Source organism: Acipenser ruthenus, chromosome 17, assembly GCF_902713425.1.
Source record: "Acipenser ruthenus chromosome 17, fAciRut3.2 maternal haplotype, whole genome shotgun sequence".
Classification (NCBI taxonomy): Eukaryota; Metazoa; Chordata; class Actinopteri; order Acipenseriformes; family Acipenseridae; genus Acipenser; species Acipenser ruthenus.
Window position 1 is genome coordinate 20,190,480 of NC_081205.1, and position 19,514 is coordinate 20,209,993.

At 38.5% G+C, this 19,514-nt stretch overlaps 2 protein-coding genes and 1 long non-coding RNA gene across 7 annotated transcripts; 1 reads left to right on the forward strand and 2 right to left on the reverse strand.

The window, feature by feature from the left end:
- Positions 1 to 185: 185 nt before the first annotated feature.
- Positions 186 to 8,115, reverse strand: LOC117423406 (thymidylate kinase-like). Of its 5 annotated transcripts, none has more exons than XR_009307577.1 (6): positions 7,569 to 7,858; positions 6,829 to 6,937; positions 2,347 to 2,437; positions 1,950 to 2,147; positions 889 to 1,607; positions 186 to 694 (listed from the first exon to the last, which is right to left on the reverse strand). XR_009307577.1 is itself a non-coding variant. In XM_058990080.1 (6 exons), the coding sequence occupies exons 2-6, from the start codon at positions 7,696 to 7,698 to the stop codon at positions 1,497 to 1,499; spliced, it is 639 nt and encodes a 212-aa protein (XP_058846063.1). In that variant the 5' UTR covers position 7,699; positions 8,035 to 8,115; the 3' UTR covers positions 186 to 1,496. The 5 variants fall into 5 exon arrangements, 4 of the variants coding, with proteins under 4 accessions (XP_058846063.1, XP_058846062.1, XP_058846064.1 ...); XM_058990080.1 differs by adding an exon at positions 8,035 to 8,115 and having other exon boundaries at positions 186 to 1,607; positions 7,569 to 7,699; XM_058990079.1 differs by adding an exon at positions 8,012 to 8,104 and having other exon boundaries at positions 186 to 1,607; positions 7,569 to 7,699.
- A 206-nt stretch (positions 8,116 to 8,321) lies between these two features.
- On the forward strand, positions 8,322 to 12,678 carry LOC131697959 (uncharacterized). The gene is made up of 2 exons (XR_009307578.1): positions 8,322 to 8,594; positions 11,596 to 12,678. It is a non-coding gene; the product is annotated as an uncharacterized LOC131697959 (long non-coding RNA).
- A 957-nt stretch (positions 12,679 to 13,635) lies between these two features.
- im:7152348 (uncharacterized protein LOC559250 homolog) lies at positions 13,636 to 19,162 on the reverse strand. The gene is made up of 4 exons (XM_034038379.3): positions 19,063 to 19,162; positions 15,729 to 16,088; positions 14,735 to 14,836; positions 13,636 to 14,488 (listed from the first exon to the last, which is right to left on the reverse strand). Exons 2-4 carry the CDS (start codon positions 16,046 to 16,048, stop codon positions 14,449 to 14,451), a joined length of 462 nt encoding a protein of 153 aa, XP_033894270.1. The 5' UTR covers positions 16,049 to 16,088; positions 19,063 to 19,162; the 3' UTR covers positions 13,636 to 14,448.
- Between the last annotated feature and the right edge of the window lie 352 nt (positions 19,163 to 19,514).

Sequence of the window (19,514 nt, forward strand, 5' to 3'; positions counted from 1 at the left end):
CTTCTTTGCACAGCGAATAGTTAAGGTGTGGAATGGGTTACCCAGTCGTGGTGTTGAGGCAGAATCACTTGGTTTCTTTAAGACCCGACTGGACAAGGTTTTGAGATCAATTAGCTTCTAAGTTTTGTTCTCATGTTTGCCCAAAGACAGTAAACATGTTTATAGATTTTCACATTTTCAGTTCATCAGCTACAGCAATCATATATTTTAATCACTTTTTTTTAGAAAGTGTTTACATTTTTATTCAAAAACTTCCATTCATTGTCATGACTATTCAACAACAACCTTGCATAACATTTTCCATAACCAAGACACAGATGGCTGTTCAACCCATACAACTAAAGGATTCACTTTCAAAATACTGTACCAGTTAATTCACCACTAGCTGGTTTAGAATAACATGTTAATTCCAACATACTTGTGATCACATAACAGTATCTGCTTTACATGTTTAAGGATACACCCAACAGTTTCATGTTCTTTCAGTTATCTAAACTGGTAAATTGTAACAGTGAGTTCTCATATTATTTCTGTGTCCAAGCTCAAGAGATTAGCTATAACAAAAGTAAGTAATCTTTACAGATCCAATTAAAAAGTAGAACACACATTTCATGGAGGATATGGACTGTTGGACATTTTAAAATGGGCCTCAGAGTAAAACTGGAAAGTATTGGGTGAGTTGCCACAAATGATCCTGGAAAAAAAAGGAAAACAGCGATGGGGTTACAATAAACTTAAACCTGCGTTTAGAAGGTAAAAAAAAATTAAACCCAACGATAACATAAAAAAAGCATAGCGACAGCAATATGAATGTCCCAACATAATAGATACCACAGTGAATACCTACTGTATGTGCTTCTGTACACATACTAAACATCTTGTACTTACCGGTATTTGTTTTCTAGGAGTCTTCCCACAACCCCACTCTGACAGTCCACTCAGTCACCCCCACCCATTTCCCTCTACCCAGAATATGATCCAAAATTTGCAGTTAAGATCCTGTAAACATCACATTCTATCTGAACAGTGAATCAGACAAAGGTTATAATAAAGTCATTTAAAACAGACCAATATCCCTCTGCTCCAGGGAAACACTGCAGTGCGACAGTATCCGACAAATTCCAGTTATCTTTTTTTTTTTATTGATACTGGTACAGCTGATCTAAAAATGTCCTCTGGGAAAGAACTTCTTTGCTGTCAGTACAAGCTCCATGCAAACCTGCTTAAGCAACCATGCCTGCCCTCCCTCCCTCCCACCTGGTCTGACATACTCTTAAAGGGAATTCCATGCACTTTCTTGACCTCAGCAGCAGCTGTATTTAGAGTCTCTACTCTTAAGATCAATGAAAGACCTTGGGAGCTGTAAAATGACCTTTTAGTTAGAAGGATACTGAAAGTAATCTAAATGATTTTGAAACTTTAAAATGCTGTTTTTGTAATGTATGTGCCTGGAACACAGAGGTAAATTATTTTCCTGGTCTGGGATTGGCTTAGCCTTATTTCCACAGCTCTCCGATAGGCTGGCATACGGCAGTGTCCATGACGGCTTCGCTGTGAGACTTGATCTCCCTGTGCAAATCTTCTACACTCTTGCATGCGTCAATCACCTGTCGATAGACATCACAATACAGCTGTTACCACACTTACTGGTTTTGATCAATTACAAACTCGTCATGAGAGAGGGGGGAAAGCTTTGCCCTTGGTATACCTACCCAGGACAGAGAGGAGCACTGGGTTTTATTTTTTTTTTAAAACAATGCAATATACCAAACAGTGTTGTGTGATGCGCTTCCGTTACGGATGCTAACCCCTTGTCAGTGAGGCGAGGTTCTATAACCACTCCTGGTGGCCACTGTCTGTAGTGCAGTGGCCAGCCTCTTCCCTATAATAGAATCTCAACTATGCCCTTTAGTCTTTGCCCCTCCAGATGTGTATGAGGCTCCTCTCACCTTCCAGTTGACGCTGCAGTCACTCATGAGCTGCTGGAAGCACTCCTGCACTGCCTTCTGGAAGTCGGTGTTCTCGTAGCGCTCAGCGCCAAACTGCCCGCGCCTCGCCGCCTCCGTGGGGCTGAGCTGCAGGAAGAGAACCAGATCTGGTTTCGGGAGACCCACATCCGGGAACTTACACCAGTCCAGACTGAACCCCTTCAGAAAAGAGACACAGATCACACCACATGGAACTCTCTGGGAACTTACACCAGTCCAGACTGGAACCCCTTCACAACACATGCACAGATCACACCACACAGAACTCTTCTGTAGCACAGCAGTTCTCAATTACAGTATGTAATATCAGTACAGGGTAGCAGCCCCGTGTGTACCCAGCACTCCCCGATACACTTACCGGCTTGGCACTTGTGAAAGCCACCCCTGAAAATGCGTATCTGTCCACTATGAGATGCACTCCCTGCTCCAGTTTTTCTTTAATCAGAGGTCTAGAGAGAGAAGCAAACGGTGTCCAGGTCAAAGACAGCTACAGTACTTTTATTATGAACTGTGGTCCACCTAATTCTTCATTTTCATGACTCAAGACAAGGCCTAGTGCATTACCAGCGTTATAATTCCCCAAGATATGAACAGGAAGAATTATTGTTAAACTCTCCATTACCTAAAGGTGGAGTAAATATAAAACCTTATACTTTTTTTGGTCACACTACATATATTAGTTTTGTAGCACAGGTCTCATAACCGACCCGTCCTCGAACTAGAATTTTGATTTTCAGAGATATATATCAGATATTCATACATCAGAAATGCTGGATTTTACTTTTAATGAATCTGCAGATTGTAAAAAAACAAAACAAAAACAAACAAAAAAAATATGTATTTATAAAACACTTTGACACCCGAAGGCATTTTTGTCAATAAAGTTTTTCAAATGAGGTGAAAGGTCAAGGCTTCATGTCAGCGAACACCACAGACGAGGTATGACACAGGCCCGGTTTTTGGGATGGAACCGCATAACAGTCTCGCGTTTTGATTGGTCCATGTCTGTCACATGAATATGTCGTCACACGAGTGGAAAAGCGTGCAGGCATTTTTAACATTGTGATCAGGGAGAGAGAGAGTGATCTGCTTTCCACAACCTTACCATTAAAATATAATGTGGTATTACGCTGTACTGATATAACAAACTATGGGTGATTATATGAATTATCATGTTATGCACGAATGTAAGAATTGGCTTTCTGTGGTGGTGTACTTTTTTCTTTCAAGCAGCATATATCTATAATCGTTTTTGCGATATATTTTAATATAAAATGTATACACTATTGCAGTTTTGTTACAGGATACATTAGTTTATCTCTAATGTAATCACAGTTTTACATATAGACTGCCCCTGTTTTCATTTACGTCGCAAATTCTGGGCCGCTTTACTTTTCAGATAACGTCCCAAACTCTGGGCCGATTTGGTTTGCAGATAACGTCCCAAATTCTGGGCCGCTTTGGTTTTTAGATAACGTCCCAAATAGGGGTTTATCCGAACTTCTGGGTTTAAGAAACCAGTGCCCTTCAACAACTTCAAATAAATCCTATTGTATTGTATTAGTCAACATTTCCCTATCTATTCCTGATAGTTTATACTGTAGGTCAGGGGTTTTCAACCTTTTTTTGAAATTACCCCTTCTATCTGGAGGTTTCAGCTCGAGTACCCCTTTACAATTTTCGCTCAACTGAACAGTACCTCAGTTACAATAAAATGGAGAATAATCTGATGACGACCCCCCCCCCTCCCCTTCCCTTCCCTTCCCTTCTCCCTCTCCCTCTCCCTCTCCCTCTCCCTCTCTATTATTGTCAAAATAAACGGCCTTCATCTACTCACAGTTGCAGTCTCATTTCTGTCCAAAAAGAACCCGAAACACTACAATATACTGATGGACGTTACATAAGAAAATGAGATGTCCTTTTTTCGGAATACCATGTTCCTTCCCAAAAATGTGTTTTAATATTAGTCTTTAATAAAGGAAAACAACTGCTTTAATTAATTTTCATGTATCTATTTCAGTGCAATGTAGTTTCTTCATGTAATAAGAAATACGTTTTTTAACATTTACATTTTATTTGTTTTAAAAAAAAAAAAAGATTTCTGGGGAGAGTAAAAAATACATTAACTTTGATTCATGTACTAAGGGTTACTCTCAAATGAATTCACAATCCAGTTTATGGTAAACTGTGCATGGATGACTTAGAAGCTCGGCTGTCAGCTGAGTCCCCAAAACTGAGCTGAATTCGAAAATGCAAAGCGGCCCAGAATTTGGGACGTTATCTAAAAACCAAAGCGGCCCAGAATTTGGGACATTATCTGAAAAGCAAAGCAGTCCAGAATTTGCGACGTAAATGAAAACAGGGGCAGTCTATATATAAAACTGTGATTACATTAGAGATAAACTAATGTATCCTCTAACAAAACTGCAATAGTGTATACATTTTATATTAAAATATATCGCAAAAACGATTATAGATATATGCTACTTGAAAGAAAAAAGTACACCACCACAGAAAGCCAATTCTTACATTCGTGCATAACATGATAATTCATATAAAGTAATCACCCATAGTTTGTTATATCAGTACAGCGTAATACCACATTATATTTTAATGGTAAGGTTGTGGAAAGCAGATCTCTCTCTGATCACAATGTTAAAAATGCCTGCACGCTTTTCCACTCGTGTGACGACATATTCATGTGAAAACGCGAGACTGTTATGCAGTTCCATCCCAAAAACATACCTCCCACAGACACAGGTCAAAACTGCTTTATCTTTTTTGAAAAATATTTGTGTTAAACTTATATGTGCACACTGTTGTAGCGCATAACCAACACCCAAGGAAAAAACAAACACGTATTAAACAGATATGGACATATTTAACCAAAAAATGATTTTATTCTTACTGCTAATTTAGTTTGTACAAGAACAAAAATGACTGCCATGTTTGTTAAAATTGACTCTCATAACCAACCCCTTGCGATTTATCTCATAGCCGACACTTTGCAGCAAACAGAAAATATGTTGGTTATGAGAATTTGGTGTCGGTTATGATTTTATTGTTTAAATTATTTTATTTATTTAAATCCTTAGTTCAATTGTTTGGTATTCAATGTTTTTGTTTGTTCGTAGTTTCTAAAACCAATTGTAATGTTCATTAGCCTACATTATTGAACTAAGTTAAATTTAGTAATAAAATCTTTTCATTTGTATTATAGAATGGTAGAGATTAGGGGTAATTCAAAGGGCAGCATGTTGGTATTAGGTAGATTACAATCTATTTTTGCCATTTTACAGGCCATGAAAACTAAAGCTAGTAATGCAGAGAAGTGTAGAAGGTACAGAGAGAAGAGAAAAAATGATACTGAGAGACATACTGCATACTTAGCAAGAGAAAGAAGTAAAAGCAAGTATGTGCCAGTGAGTGAAGTGTCAGATAGAGGAGTAGAAGAAAGAACTGGAAAAAAGCTTCTGCCAAAAAACAAAAGAAACAGCAGCTAAAGAAATCGCCAACATTCACTCCACCCGACACACCAGTCATCACCACCAGAGCCTGCAAGACAGAATTATGGTAGCAAGAACATAAGAAGAAGAACATCCATCGAGGCCATCTCGTTTGTAAACTTTCTTATGTTCTGTAGTGTAGAAAGGCCATCAGTATCTAACAAAAGAAAGGTCTTAAATCAGCAAAAGAAACAGAATTGCTAAAAGACAGCTGGAAAGGGAGGTGTCAAAATACAAAAAAAGATTTTACAGGATAAATGCAAAAAAAAAAACACCCTGGAAAAGCTACAGAGAAACTCCTGAAAAATAGCAAAGTCGGCAAAGCACAAAAGCAAAACAATTTTGGAAATTAAAATCGTGCCATTTTCAAGAAATACAAACTGCTACATTACGCAGCGGATTACTTTCAGAAAGATCACAGGTCTCTTACTAGTACCAACACTTCAAACAAAAAACAGAAGTTATCTGCTAGCCAGAAACAGAAGCTGGTCATCAAATATCTTTCCTGTGACGATGCAAGTCGGGTGTTGCCTGGCAAGAGAGATGCGATCACCTTGCGCAAAGTAAAAAATAGAAAGACTTCTTTCTGCTCCACTGAAAAAGTTGTTCCTGCAGTTCAAGCATGAACATTCCAGTGTCAGAATGTCATATGCTCAGTTCACACGCTACAGACCATTGTGGCAGACTTGCCACTGTGTAAAGCACGATAATCTGCAAATGAAAGTGGATGCTCTCTTCTATAGAAAGATCATAAATATCAGTGATGCTGAAGAACTTGGAGCAAATACTTAATCATCAGTGCTGTTACAGAGTGTGAACAATGTGGGGACTAAGAATGGAGAAAGCAAATCTGTGACTACAACATTCAAGTGTACGGCACGAGGAAGGCTGGAAGAGCCAATATGCGCTTCAAATAAGAAAGCAGCAAATGTGTACTCACACATTCAAATTGAGGAAACAACTGATAAACCTCACAGAAAACAAAGCTGTAATTCTTGTTGATTTCTTACACAAACAGGTGTCATGCCATACAGTGGTAGTCTATACAGGAGATAAGCTGTTTAAGAAATGCTTTTTCAAGCCCAATCTACATAGTTATTTGAAAATTGCCCAGAGCTCAAATTCCTTCCTTCCATCTAATAAATTACATGGAAGATTCCACTAGCACATTATTTGGTGGAAAACAAATGACAGTTTCGTACCTATGGCTCTCAACTACAGCAGAATAAAGGAGGAGCCCTTTAAATGTGTTTATTTTACTTAGGACAAAAATGCTGCACAGTTTTGCGATTTGCCTTTCAAGATGCAAAGACAGGCAGACAGGGGACTCTTACACTTGCTCCCAGCGGTTTGCAGAGAAGAGAAGGTGGATGGTGTGGTCTTCCAGGTCGCTCTTTTTCTCCAAGTAGGAGTTTATCAGCTGCCCAATTTCTGTGGTCCTGTCTGAACAAACAGTGCAAGGATTTACCGTCATGACCCTAAATTCAGCGCCAGTCTGCGAGAGCTGTGGGACTGGAAGGTCAGGACTTGAAAACAAAACACACAGTACAAATAAATATACCAAGCAAAAAAATCTGTTAGCCTGCTGTAGTCTATATATTATACATTTATTTGTTTAACATTACACATTGCAGAGATGGGGAAATGGTGGGTTTGCAACATCTACAGCAAGTTTTTGAATATTTACTCCAGCATTACTAGTTTTTCCGAAAGTTAGCAATGATTTGTCCAGTGTAAATAAATAAAACAAATAAATAAATAAAAACTTATGCAAGGCGAGTAATTTGATTTCGTGAATCATGACCAGTTTTGGAGTGCACCTCCCTTTTCTAGTGAGCTGCACGCAAGGCGTGTCTCGACTACATTCACAGACAACAATATATACGCGCCAGAACATAAAGTATTCAAAAGAAAAGTCTATCAGTGTAGCAGCTGTCGCTACATACTAGTCTATTGTCTATATATAATACGGTATTCCCATGTCCATGCAAAAAACGACGTTTCAAGACAAAGAGAGCAAGCACAATAAGGCCCGACTTTAATTAGCATAAGCAGCATCTGAATTGACACCCACCAGGGAACCTGAGCATCTCAGCCCGCTGTCCGCACTGCTGCAGTGCCTCCACAAGCTTCTTGCACTGTGTGGTTTTCCCTGCACGATCCACGCCTTCCAGAACTATCAACGCTCCTCTCCGGCACGTCATTCTGCGAGAAAATAAATGTTAACACTAAAGGACTCGGAGCTAACTGCACACGAGTGCAAATGCCTGTCCAACCGGGGTTAACAGCAGCTCCCGCGCTTTTTTGTTTTGTCCTCGTTTTAGTAAAAACTAACAGAATCCGACAGGAACTACGTTATCCTGTACTACGGTGGCCCAGAAGTGCAAAACACAAGCAATTAAAAAATGACATGCAAACAAAAATATAGCGACATTCAAATAAATAAAAAGTTAACGACATGCAAACAGTGTAAAACACAAGTAAAAAAAAAAAAAAGTTGATGTTTGCCGTACATACACATTTTATTCGCTGATTCCTACCGGATACAGCAGTAAAACTAGTCTGAAGAATGTATTGTAGCATTCATGGAAGTAGGAGTTGTGGGTAGGTAGGGATCAGGACTTGGTATCGGCGCTATGCTTTAGTGCGGGAGGTCCTGGGTTCGTTTCCCACCTCCGCCCTGGAGCACCCAGAATATCCCCTAGAAAGTGTCCTGAGGGCATGAGATGATTGTTAATGTGAGATCTTAAACAACTTCAGGGTATGGATGGAGATTTAATTGGTTCAATTAAAGACTTTAGAACAAGGTTGGAAACACACCAAGAGTGGAAGCCTGCTGGGTTACTGAGTGCACTCTCCTCCGCAGAGACCACCTCCGTGCAGAGAGCTGTCACAAGTTCAGTTCCAGATAACAGGTTATTGAACCTTCAGTGTATTTGTTTCAGTAGCTTCTCCTAAAGGGAGCTCCAAGAAGTGCTTTGAATTTAGCAGCGAGTTTTACTCCCCAAGCAAGTTTGAGGACCTGATTGGTAGGAAACAGACCAAGACTGCAAAGACACATATTCGCCAAAAGGGGGCTCCATCTGCCAGGAGAACTGAGGTAAGTCTGCAAGGAAAGCAGCGGAACAAGCCTACTCTGAATGTTGTATTTGAAGTCACCAGGAAATCAAATTTACTCACATTACAGTTTATACTTTATTAAATTCCTGTATGGGTTTAACAGACCTATCACTGATAAATCTTTAACAATGGAAAAGCTCATTTAAAAGCTCCAATGCCTGACAATTATGTCCAAATTATATACAACCGGAAACTGCTCTCTCATTGTTTTCTATGGTCAGCCATTCTCAATAACGGAATAGCATGGCTGAGAGACGACACTAATTAATGACGCCTGTTCTAAAACCACTCTTAGGCTTTATTGACTCAGTAGTTCCATTATTAACTCGTAACATGCCACACAATGCCATTATCACTTATATATAAATCCTAGGTGTCTGTTTGATCATCCTTTAACAGTAAACCTTTGTGTGCCCTCTAATATAATACTGTGGATTTCCATTTTGTTACATTCGCAAAAAGTAGTTTCGGGTGCAGGGACACAGACTTTATCCTTGTTTGAAGTTGTGTGGACACTTTGTCATTCGCTTACCTAAACAGACTTGTTCCTGCAAATGCCTTCAGCAGTAAGATGTTATGTACAATATGTCACCTGCAAGATCCTTTGTAGCTCATGGAAGTAAAACAAAAATGTAAAGAAATCTGACACGTGTTGCAACTTAAATAGTATCTAAACAGCATCTAAAACTAAAATAGCCTGGGAGGGGTTCTTCCTTAGTGGCGTATAAGCTTTTGACCAGGAATGAGCTACTGAATTGGATTTTGCAGCCCAATAGTTCTCTCTCCAACATCATCCACTATACAAACCTTATTTACTTCATATTCTTTCTCTGGATAGAATCCATTCACGACTTAAAAACAAAGGGGTTAATTTAATCAATACTCTGCCAGCATACCCTCAGCTGTCTTCGGTTATCCTGTACAGTGCAGACATTGCAAGGAAAGTTCTGAGATGCCAGCCCCAGTGCTTGGTGTCGCAGTTCCTAAAGAACGATGATGAATGTGCTGTGTGTAAGGACGGGGGAGAGATCATCTGCTATGACGGCTGTCCCAGAGCCTTCCACCTGTACTGTATGGTGCCTCCGTTTACAGCCATCCCCAGGTGGGTAGGGTGTACTCAGGGAACACTCGTTCTTGCAGTCCAGCGCTATAATCCTGGGTTGGAAAATACTCAACAAATAGGGGTTTACTGGAAGGCAGTAGTGGATTATCTAAAGTGTTGGGGAAGTTACTTTATAACTCATCTGTTACAGTTGCAAGTTACTTGAAGAAAACTGTAACTAGTTACAGTAATTGATTTCTTTGTAATAAATGTAACTAGCTACAGTTACAGGTACAAAGTGTTACTTCTCAGGCAAAGTTTACGGTTTGCACAGATCATTTTTTTTTTGTTTGGTCAGGCTGCTGCTCGAAATATTCTTTGACGATCCAGCTGTTGAACCCACTCATTTCCTCTGACGCTATTTTCTGTCAAGATGATACTAGAAGCGCGTTCATGTGAGGTGTAAAGCGTTTTCTGATTTCTGCAGCTATGGCCAAAAGTTTCGCATCACCCTATAGAATTAATTAATTTTGCTTCATAAATTCGAATGAAAGCTGCTGAATAATGTTACGTTAACATATTGAATTACATTTGTAGTCTTCCATGTACGTAACAAAAACTGAAAAAATAGGGAAATGTTACATTCTAAATCTAACAAAATACTGTACTGTTATTATGGCTTTCAGTATCATTTTGTAGTTTCTTTGATTACATGATGTTTGAGTACTTGAAGTCAAAGGAGAGCTTTTACAATGAGGTGACAACTTTGTGAAGAAAGACAACAGAATGGATTCTGTCTACAAATATTCAGGTGCCTTCCACTTTTTCATTTACAAGTGTTGTAACACCAGGAATTGGCAGTCTTAGTTTAATTAAAGCTGATTAGTTGACATATTTTCTATTTTAAAGTACCCACAGTTGTGTAAGGTTTTATTTTCCCCTATTGGTCAGATATGGACCAATCCAGTACCTCATTTTTAGTACCCTTTGCTTTTTGACATATTTTAAACATTCCCCCACTCCTCCCCCCAACCTTAATATAATTAATTCTGAGACAGCATATATCTCTGGTCCACCTAGTGGCATTAAATGACAAGCTGAGGAGTTTAAAAATATTTCCAAATGTGAGAAAATGTATCCAATCACAGCAGTCCCTCAGTTGAAACCACGCCCCCATCCCTCCTCTATGTCCTTTCTTCCATCAACCTTCTGCACTGCAGTCATTGAAAGTATCAATCATCAGATTTTGGTGCTTGCAAATATAAAAACAAAGGTAGCAATTTCTGAGGAGAAACACATTTTTAAAATATATAATCGTCTTTGATACAGGCAAATTATGGTAGTTAGTCATGTCAGGTCTTTATTGACCCCTGCTTGCGTTATCTATCCTATTTTTACCACATGTTATGCTGTACACTAGACAGAGATTTTACAGTAGATATGGGCCCCATTGTTAAATTGTTAACTCTGATATTTTTAAAGAATAAAACGTATGTCTTGTATAGAATATTGAATCGTGCAGCAGGTAGCAGTTAAAGATAATCAGTATAAACGATGTTGAATAAAGCACTTTCTTTTAACAAGAAATAATTCCATAAATCTTACCTGTGTTGCATTTCCATTCAGGTCATTCAGTGACAAATCACCCAAAAGGCAACACCCTACTATCTTGGTGCTCAGGTTTGTTCATGGCAAAAAACGTACATTTTACATTTTCAGCCTGATTGGGTCAAGGTGTCTAGTGATGTAGAGGGGTCCCAATTGGATCAATTGATTACATATTTGCGATACCACGTGTTTCTTTCAACACTGCGTATGTGAGGCCTACGCGCAAAAGCATTACAGGTAGGATTTATGGAATGACTTCATTATCTTGACCTCATTTGAGAATCAGCTCCTTCTCTTATTGGATATCCCATTTTGCCTCTGGTTGTGACAGCAGTCTCAGTTTTGTCAGAACCCCCCCGTCTGCTCCGAAGGGTGCTGGAGTGACAGAGAACACCAGCTCTACTGTGGATATCTCCTTCTTCTCCTCCTCTCTCACCTCCACCTCCCTGTCCAACATCACGGCAACCAAGAGCAGCCAGACCGCAGGTAACTGATTGGAGCTTTCCACACAGCACAAATGGGAGGAGAGACTGCAGTGTAGATCTGGGGTCAATTACATTTGGAACTGTGCAATTTGTAATTTGTGCAATGTAATTGTAGCTGAACATTGGCACACCTTTGTAATTGAAATTGTAATTATACTATATAATTGATCAATTACAGTTCAGCTATGCATTTATTTGTCATACAATCATTATTCTTGTATTTTCAACCACTTTTAGTGGCCCCATTTGAAGTTGTATAGTGTGTTTCTGTATTTGTACCTGTGATTATTGCTTGGTTATTTAGAATAAATAGAGTATACATAGAGTTCATTAGTTGTTTATGTTACTTTTTAGTATAATTATAATTGTAGTTACTGCAGCATAATTGTAACTGTAATTGGAATTGAACAGAGTGTCATTGTAATTTGAATTGCAAGTTCAGCAAACAAGTCTGCTGTAATTGAACAAGCCTGCTGTAATTGTAATTGAACAAGCCTGCTGTAATTGTAATTGAATGAGCCTGCTGTAATTGTAATTGAACGAGTCTGCTGTAATTGTAATTGAACAAGCCTGCTGTAATTGTAATTGAACAAGCCTGCTGTAGTTGTAATTGAATGAGCCTGCTGTAATTGTAAAGGTCTGCTGTAATTGTAATTGAACAAGCCTGCTGTAATTGTAATTGAACAAGCCTGCTGTAATTGTAATTGAACAAGCCTGCTGTAGTTGTAATTGAATGAGCCTGCTGTAATTGTAAAGGTCTGCTATAATTATAATTGAACAAGCCTGCTGTAATTGTAATTGAACAAGCCTGCTGTAATTGTAATTGAATGAGCATGCTATAATTGTAATTGTAATGGTCTGCTGTAATTGTAATTGTAATGGTCTGTTGTAGTGTCTAAACAGTGAGCCGATTCAATTACATTTTCATAGATTTACTACTGTCGCTTTTTATAAGCGGTTCTTACTGTAATTACTCACATACTGTGTTAAAGTGCTTTGAGTTCAGAAGCTGGTCTTCAGTTTTTGTTGCCAGCCATAGATATGTGTAACATAGAGAAGACCTAAATTGTATTGCCTGTTCAGTAGATGGAGCTGGCACTGGCCATAAAGACACTTGCTACTCCTTAATTTTAATGAAACATTTAACACTTGGAAAACATTAACACTTTAAACTATGAACAGTTCAGGTGCATATCCAAATTGCCGGATGAAAACTTTCATTAATCACTATTTCCATGTGACTTAGGACTCCTTCCAATCCCTGCTTCTCAAATAGGGAGAAAACTCATGGGAGATGAATACAATCAAATGCAGGATATGTAACGGGTGAGTGGGTCAGAGATTCAGAATGCGACGCTGCAACTAGAAATCAAAAGCTACAATTGACTTATTAATAAGGGAAGACAATGGCTGTAGAGGGTTACTGGGTCTTTTACACATAATAAACCACTGATTGTAGGATGTGTGCAATCTATATTGACCTAAACAATGTGCAGAGAATTACAACGTAGTTTAAACTGTGGGGAAGTGGCTGCACAGGAAAAATAAAATGCTTATTCTTGATTTGTAGAACTCTTTAATTGAAATGTGTTATAGAGTTATTTTCTGTGATCGTTTCAGTTCTTATAAAAGCCTTCATGTTGGTGTAACGGTCAGTGCTGCATGGGAGGAGAGGAGGGCTGGGGGAGGAGTTTGCACTCCAAATTTAAATCCACTTACTGAACACTTGTTTAGTTTCCATTAGCTTGATTAGCTTGTCCTTGAAAGTCGTGTGCAAGCAGAAGCTGCTTAGCCCTGTCTTACAATCTTAGCAGGACCTTCAGAGGAGGGACGTCTCGTTAATGAGAACTCTGCAAACAACTTTTAAATGCACAATAAATGTCTCATTCAAAGCTGAAGGATTTTCTTTATTAAAAATTAAATACAAAAAAGCTATTAAAAGTGTACAAAGCAAATAATAAATAAAATGGGTTACCAATTAAATATCATGTTGAAATCTGATAATCCCTGGAAAGGGTGGAAGTGGCTGAGTGTAATTCACAGAAAGACAGATGTCACTACAAGATAATGATTAACAGGTGAGGGGTCTGAGACACTTTCACTGTGTCAGGTCTTAATGGTATGGGTTTCTGAAACTTTCAATGAATCAAAAATGAATGGCCTGTGTCTTTTTATTAAGAAATATTACCTGCTAGGGAAATATATGATTTGTATAGACCTTTTTTGTCATTAAAACTGCTCTGCAATTCTGTCTCTTGGTCTTACTCTTCTTCTGTTTCCAGTTTCTTGTGAGGAGGTCTTAGGCAGGATAGCTGTCAGTTTTTAGTCGCAACATTGTTGTTTTCCATTGTTTTCAATTCTACATACATGTTGACATTATTGAGCAACCCTCTGGGGATTGTGTCACAGAGAGTCTATACCGTAGACGTTGTTTTTTGCATATCTTCCTCCACGTACCCTCGAGTGAAGTATGACTCGCCCTGTATAACTGTGTTTGTACTGCAACGAGAGGTCTCATCACTGTGGTAATCAGGTATATCTGAACTGGGGTGACTTCAACTCGTTGTTTTCCTGAGCAGTGGTTCCGTGGATGGCTGTGCAGCTGTTTGCCCACGGTCTTGTCTTGTCTGGTTTCAGTCCTGTGACTCCCCCCCTGTTCTTGTCTCTCTATGTGGGGACAGAGGTACAGGCAATCCCTCTCATGTTTCACTGGACCTCCTGCGCCAGGCTTTCATTTCACTGTGGAAAGAGAAAGGTGGCAGCCATGAGTTCACCACTTGAGTGCATTAGAAAATGCATTCGCATTTTCTTTTGAGAAAATAAAATATTTCAAAAGGACTGATTGCAAACTTCCTAAGGTTAAGAGTGTATTAACATTAAACCCTCAATTGAAACTCTCACTGAAGGTGAACATCCAGTTGATCTGAAGAAAGATCACACTTCCATGCAGTTCACAGTGGTGATTAAAAGAAAGATCACACTTACATGTTACATCTTTCTTCGGTGCTCCTCCTGTACCTCAGGAAATTGAGTTTCTTCAGGAACGACGGGATCTTGAGCTTTGGCCTCAAGCGAAGTGGGGCTGAGCTGCAAAGAGAAAGATAGAGAGTGAGAGTGATAAAAAGTCCTGATTTATTTATTTTTTGGCTTCTTTTTCCAAAGACTGTTCACTATCCTGAGATAGACGGATATCTAAGGACAAACAGCTCAAAAAACAGCATATGTATTGTTACTTCCAATATGTAATATCTTGTAAATGATTATCTTCTATGGACTGCTGTAAGGGTATGCACATTGTGTTACATGTGTTCACTGCTAAACCATGGTTACCACAAACCCCAATCCCAGAGTTGCTGTCCTTCACAAAGAGTGCATATGAATTAGCTGACCTCCTTTCCATGTTGATAATGAAAGTATTGTTTAATCATGGTGAGGTCAGGATTGAAAACGATTAAGCAACATTTTTAGGTGGTAAAGATATAGCAATGAATTGAATGTGACCACTGCCAGATAATGGCTGTTTATTATGATGTTTTCAGTATTTAGAAATCATGATCTGGTTTTAAAAATGGTCTTCATTATGGTCATGGTAGGAAGTGTAACATTGATCACAATGAAAAATGTTATTGGCATGTTTCTGTAGCCCTTTTCAACAGGTTCCTTGTGCTGTAGCATAGACCAGCCATAATCTGAACAATTTATAGATTTCCAGTTTCTTAACTGTAAAAGGTGTTCAGTGGACATTCCATCTAAAACTCTGTCCGCATGAGATGGAATCAGAATTAACCTTGCCTCCCTGATCCGGACCCCTAACCCTGGTGTTCCATCGACTTACAGGTTGAAATAGTGTAGTTGCTGGTACTGAGCACGCATGATGATTAGCCAGCGATATTCTATTTTGAAGAATTTCATATCCTGACTCCTGATTTTGAAGTGCAAATCATGTTACGGAAATAAATACAAAAAAGACTGGGCTTACCATTCAGGCTGCCCCTCAGTGAGCACTTTGATCTGGTCCTCCTCTTCCTCTTCCTCCTCCTCCTCCTCGCTCTCTGGTATCCGGCTCCACACTGTAGTGTCCACCCACAGTGCCTCCTGCAGTCTGAGCCCTCGTCCCACACTGGTTATTTGCCGACACAGCGGGCAGCAGAGTGTGAGCATGCCTCCCCTCTCCCGTGCCACGCAATCCAGGCACGCCATGCAGAACGTGTGGCCGCAGTGCAACAGGTGGGGCTCACGGCCGCAGCGGGAGTAGGGCAGGTAGCACACCCCGCACTCCATCTCCTCAGATGGCACCATTGCTAACTGGATCCGGGTTCGGGCAGATGACAGGTCTTTCCTAGGTTAACGGACAAAGAACAGACTGTCAGATCTCCAACTGTTGGACCGTAAATGTGTCAAATCTCCATTTCTTTTGTATACCTGGGAAACACTATAGCAAAGTGCAGTTCATACAGCTACGGCCAAAAGTTTTGTATCACCATACAGAATTAATTATTTTTGAATAAAACCTGCTGAATAATGTTACGTTAATATATTGAATTACATACCGCTTTGTAGTTTTCCATGTACTTAAAGAGTAAGTAGCGGGGTTCCAAAAAATATAGCGTGACACGTCCCCACGTGTTACTACAACTGTTTAAATAATGTACCTGTAATTTTTCTTTTCATTGTTAACATTGTGACAACTTTTTACAACTTTAAAGTCTGTTTCAAAACTCTTATTCAAAATGGACCCGCTAGTGCCCTGATAGTGTAAGGATTATTGCCCACATTGTTAAATAGGTAACACAGCAATAACGAACCATGATGTGGTAAGGAACAGAAAAGCCAGACCACTTGTTATGTTTATTTTATTTTTTTAATCGCTCTTCCTGCAGTGATTTAGAGGACAGATCTCAAACCCCAGTGCACTAGAGCGAACACTTTGAAAAGAGCTTTGAAACAGACTTAAAAGTTATATGTGTAAACAGTTGTCAGGGTGTTAACAATGAAAAGAAAAAGTACAGGTCCGTTATTTAAACAGTTGTAGCAACACGTGGGGACGTATAACGCTATATATTTCAGAACCCTGCTACTTACTCTTACTATAAATATTAAATCAGGACCACAACAAGTCTATAACTTCTAACACTGAACATAAACTTTGATGTCTAAATTGAAGTCAACAATGTTTTAACTGTCTACATCAGTGTTTTACAATATGTGTGTGTGTGTGTGTATATATATATATACAGCTCTGGAAAAAATTAAGAGACCACTGCAAAATTATCAGTTTCTCTGGTTTTACTATTTATAGGTATGTGTTTGGGTAAAATGAACATTTTTGTTTTATTCTACAAACTACTGACAACATTTCTCCCAAATTCCAAATAAAAATATTGTCATTTAGAGCATTTATTTGCAGAAAATGACAACTGGTCAAAATAACAAAAAAGATGCAGTGTTGTCAGACCTCGAATAATGCAAAGAAAATAAGTTCATATTCATTTTTAAACAACACAATACTAATGTTTTAACTTAGAAAGAGTTCAGAAATCAATATTTGGCGCAAAAAATTCAAGCAGCTCGGCTTTGTTTGTAGTACAAGGTTGTCCTGGAAGAAAACTTGCTTCCTTCTGCTCTGACAATGTTCCCCAACTCTGAGGATTGGTTTTTCCAGCAGGACAATGCTCCATGCCACACAGCCAGGTCAATCAAGGTGTGGATGGAGGACCACCAGATCAAGACCCTGTCATGGCCAGCCCAATCTCCAGACCTGAACCCCATTGAAAACCTCTGGAATGTGATCAAGAGGAAGATGGATGGTCACAAGCCATCAAACAAAGCCGAGCTGCTTGAATTTTTGTGCCAGGAGTGGCATAAAGTCACCCAACATCAATGTGAAAGACTGGTGGAGAGCATGCCAAGACGCATGAAAGCTGTGCTTGAAAATCAGGGTTATTCCACCAAATATTGATATCTGAACTCTTCCTAAGTTAAAACATTAGTATTCTGCAAATAATAATTAATTTTCTGCAAATAAATGCTCTAAATGACAATATTTTTATTTGGAATTTGGGAGAAATGTTGTCAGTAGTTTGTAGAATAAAACAAAAATGTTCATTTTACCCAAACACATACCTATAAATAGTAAAACCAGAGAAACTGATAATTTTGCAGTGGTCTCTTAATTTTTTCCAGAGCTGTATATATATATATATATATATATATATATATATATATATATATATATATATATTCTCTGCTGGTTGATTTTGGATTAATTAGATCAATCACTGGTGACAAAGCAAAGTATATGAACTCATTATACAGAGAAGCACAGGAGTTTTTTTACACAAAGAAACAAGCTAATCTTGGAGGAATGTAACTGCTTGTTTCGGTCTGTTGTTACTCAGATCAGCTGTGCTTACAATGACAGCCTTTTCTGCTTGTGTGTTATTGGGACTCAATGTCAATGCACAGATTGCTGTCAAAATGAAAAATAATTCTGGTGAGTAAAATGTCTAAAACACTGTTTGGCCACCAAGAGAAGTTATGGAAGTGGTTATGTTTCTGGGAGTCCCACAGTAATTATTGAGCCTTCCTTCATGTGTTGAAAGATCTGCAATCTCATTAAGTCCATCATGTATTCTCGATATATTGTAAACATGATCTATATGCTACATATATCATGGATATGTATGTGTAAATTATATATATATATATATATATATATATATATATATATATATATATATATATATATATATATATATAATTACAATATATTAGATATACTATATATTTTAGTAAAAAAAAATACATCCGGACTCCTGGTGTTTCTATAATGTAAACAATACCTTGTCAGCCTATTTCTTACATATTTATTTTTCATACAGTATACAAAAAAAAAACTGTCAACATAATTGAAATTGGTGAAGGTATTTTACTTCTAGTTTCAGTCTTTGAAAACAATTGCAAATTCATATGAAATATTAAAAATAAAACTTAACTGTTTTGGGTATTTCATTTTAGAAAAAGTCAATCTAACTTTTACAGTGCTATCAAGTAAGAATGTGTGTTGTTTTAGGAGAAATAAATAAAGATTTAAAAAAAAATTCCTGTAAATGTAAAAAATGTTGTCATGTAAGAGAACATCTGAAAAAATAAAGGTTTTAAAAAATCGATTTAGCTTTTTTTTTCCACATCATTGTTAAAAGGACAGATAGTTATAACATAATTTTTATTCAGCATACTATTTTCAATTAATCTTTTATCAAAAAAGTCACTTTATCAGTAAAAAAAACAAACAAACAAACAAAAAACAATACCTCAGAATCAGAGTTCAGTTTCAGCCAATAAATCCTGACAGCTTCCAAAAGTGTCTCTTTGGTGTCCTCCAGGACAGGCAGGCAGGCAGGCAGGCAGGCAGGCACACTGTGTTTTGGGAGCCTAGATGACTTGAAGGGAGTTTAAAAAGCAGTCTGGTGGTGAAAGGGGTGGCCTCATAATGTGTTTATGCAGATGGACTATTGTTTGGTGACAGTTGGCTTGTGGCAAGTGGAGGAGCCATTAAACACTTACCCGGTCACGGCCTGGAGGCTAAGTTGCTAAGGCAACAAGGAGGCCACAACCAGGCCTTGAAAATAAAGTAACCGTGTAAACAAATATATATTCTGAAGGGATACATGGAAATGTGACTAGGCCCACTCTGCTGTCTTGTCTTGCCTGTCTGGAACCCCTTTTTAAACAAGGCTGACAACCCACCCTCTGGAGTAATAAA